Genomic DNA, 1312 nt, shown 5'->3' on the forward strand with positions numbered 1-1312 from the left:
TTTAACTTTGTTGTTTTGCTGTTGCTTTCCTTCTCTTCGTTCTTTAAATAACGTGATCTTCGTTTTCGAAGAAATAAGTAAAAAATATGTTATGATTTTGTGTGGCGATAGTAATTATATGCATTAGTGATTCAAACTATTAGGTACGTTGGAATTGCAGGGTGAAAAAGGCAATTGGGTTTTATGTATCTTAATGTTTGGATATATATCTTGTCTGATTGTAGTTAACTTGTTATATGGTTGAAGTGGTTATAGTAAATGAGAAACGGGACTTGCTTTAAATGTTACAGGATAAATATAAATTTTTTCTACTTATATATATATGTGGTGCATTAATGTTGTATTAGCTTACATGGGAAAATGGATTTTTCATAATAAAGAAGATTATATTTAAAATTTGTAGTTGTTACATTTTACCATAGGTTTAAACAGGCAAAGAGACCAATTTACATTTAAAATATATTATAAATTAAGACTCCCAAATTTGAATACAATAATAACAGCAATTTACAAATGTTTTTTTTTTATATAATTTAATATACATCTCAAAACAAGTGTTAAAAAATTCACATTAAAATGTTGTGTACTAGTACAAGAAAAATGTCATTAATTCATTAAAACACGATTTTGAAACCTTTTAAAAAGTGAAAAATTTAAAAAAACATAAACAATCTTGTATCGCAGTAAAACAGTAAGCATGGGCAATGAAACAAAAATCTCATGTACATTGCGCTGATTTAATTTAATAATGAAAAATCCCTAAGCTTTTAAATAGATCAAAATTGTAAAATGCTTTAAAAAAGTTGTATAAATAATTTTTTAATTTTAAAAATAGTTTTCTGAGAATGCTGGTTTTAAAGATTTTTCAGAATGCTGTTTTAACTTAACCTATTTTTCATGGTAGCTATCGCAATAAATAAAACAGTCTATTTTATAACTACTGCATTTACAATTCTGCCTTTAGGAATGCTTTTAACTGAGTCACTTCTTGGAGGCAATTGAAGCAAAACGTCTGCTTCCACCATGGACATTAAGCGACTTATAATCTGCCGACCTGTAACGTCTGCCCATGGGACCATACCATCTCCCTCCCACCTTATAGTGGCTCTCTGATATTCTTGCAGCTTGCCGAGGAAAATTTCAGCGGACACCTTGAAGTTGGGTCGGGGTGTTTAGAGTTTTATTGGGAGTTTTTGTTGATAATGAGTAAACATAAATTGCTTGTTGCTTGTCTGATAGGTGTAGCGACCACGCTTATTTTCAAATATGAATGTGAATGAATGAATGCAACTTACTTTATCCTCGCATGGCC

The 1312-nt window shown here is 30.0% G+C and overlaps 2 protein-coding genes across 3 annotated transcripts in view; one reads left to right on the forward strand and one right to left on the reverse strand.

Annotated features, from left to right (window-relative positions):
* The window catches only part of LOC100185077 (bridging integrator 3 homolog), a 2814-nt gene extending 2533 nt beyond the window's left edge, over positions 1 to 281 (forward strand). Inside the window, exon 6 of the mRNA XM_009863986.2 lies at positions 225 to 281. Coding sequence (XP_009862288.1) covers positions 225 to 281 — 57 coding nt within the window. The remainder of the gene's footprint in view (positions 1 to 224) is intronic.
* Positions 282 to 516: 235 nt separating this feature from the next.
* The window catches only part of LOC100175734 (gephyrin), a 12335-nt gene continuing 11539 nt past the window's right edge, over positions 517 to 1312 (reverse strand). For both annotated transcript variants that reach the window (XM_009863987.3, XM_018812598.2), the window contains exon 16: positions 517 to 1151. In XM_009863987.3, coding sequence (XP_009862289.1) covers positions 927 to 1151 — 225 coding nt within the window. In that variant the 3' untranslated portion in view covers positions 517 to 926. The remainder of the gene's footprint in view (positions 1152 to 1312) is intronic.

This window comes from Ciona intestinalis, chromosome 1, assembly GCF_000224145.3.
Source record: "Ciona intestinalis chromosome 1, KH, whole genome shotgun sequence".
Lineage (NCBI taxonomy): Eukaryota > Metazoa > Chordata > Ascidiacea > Phlebobranchia > Cionidae > Ciona > Ciona intestinalis.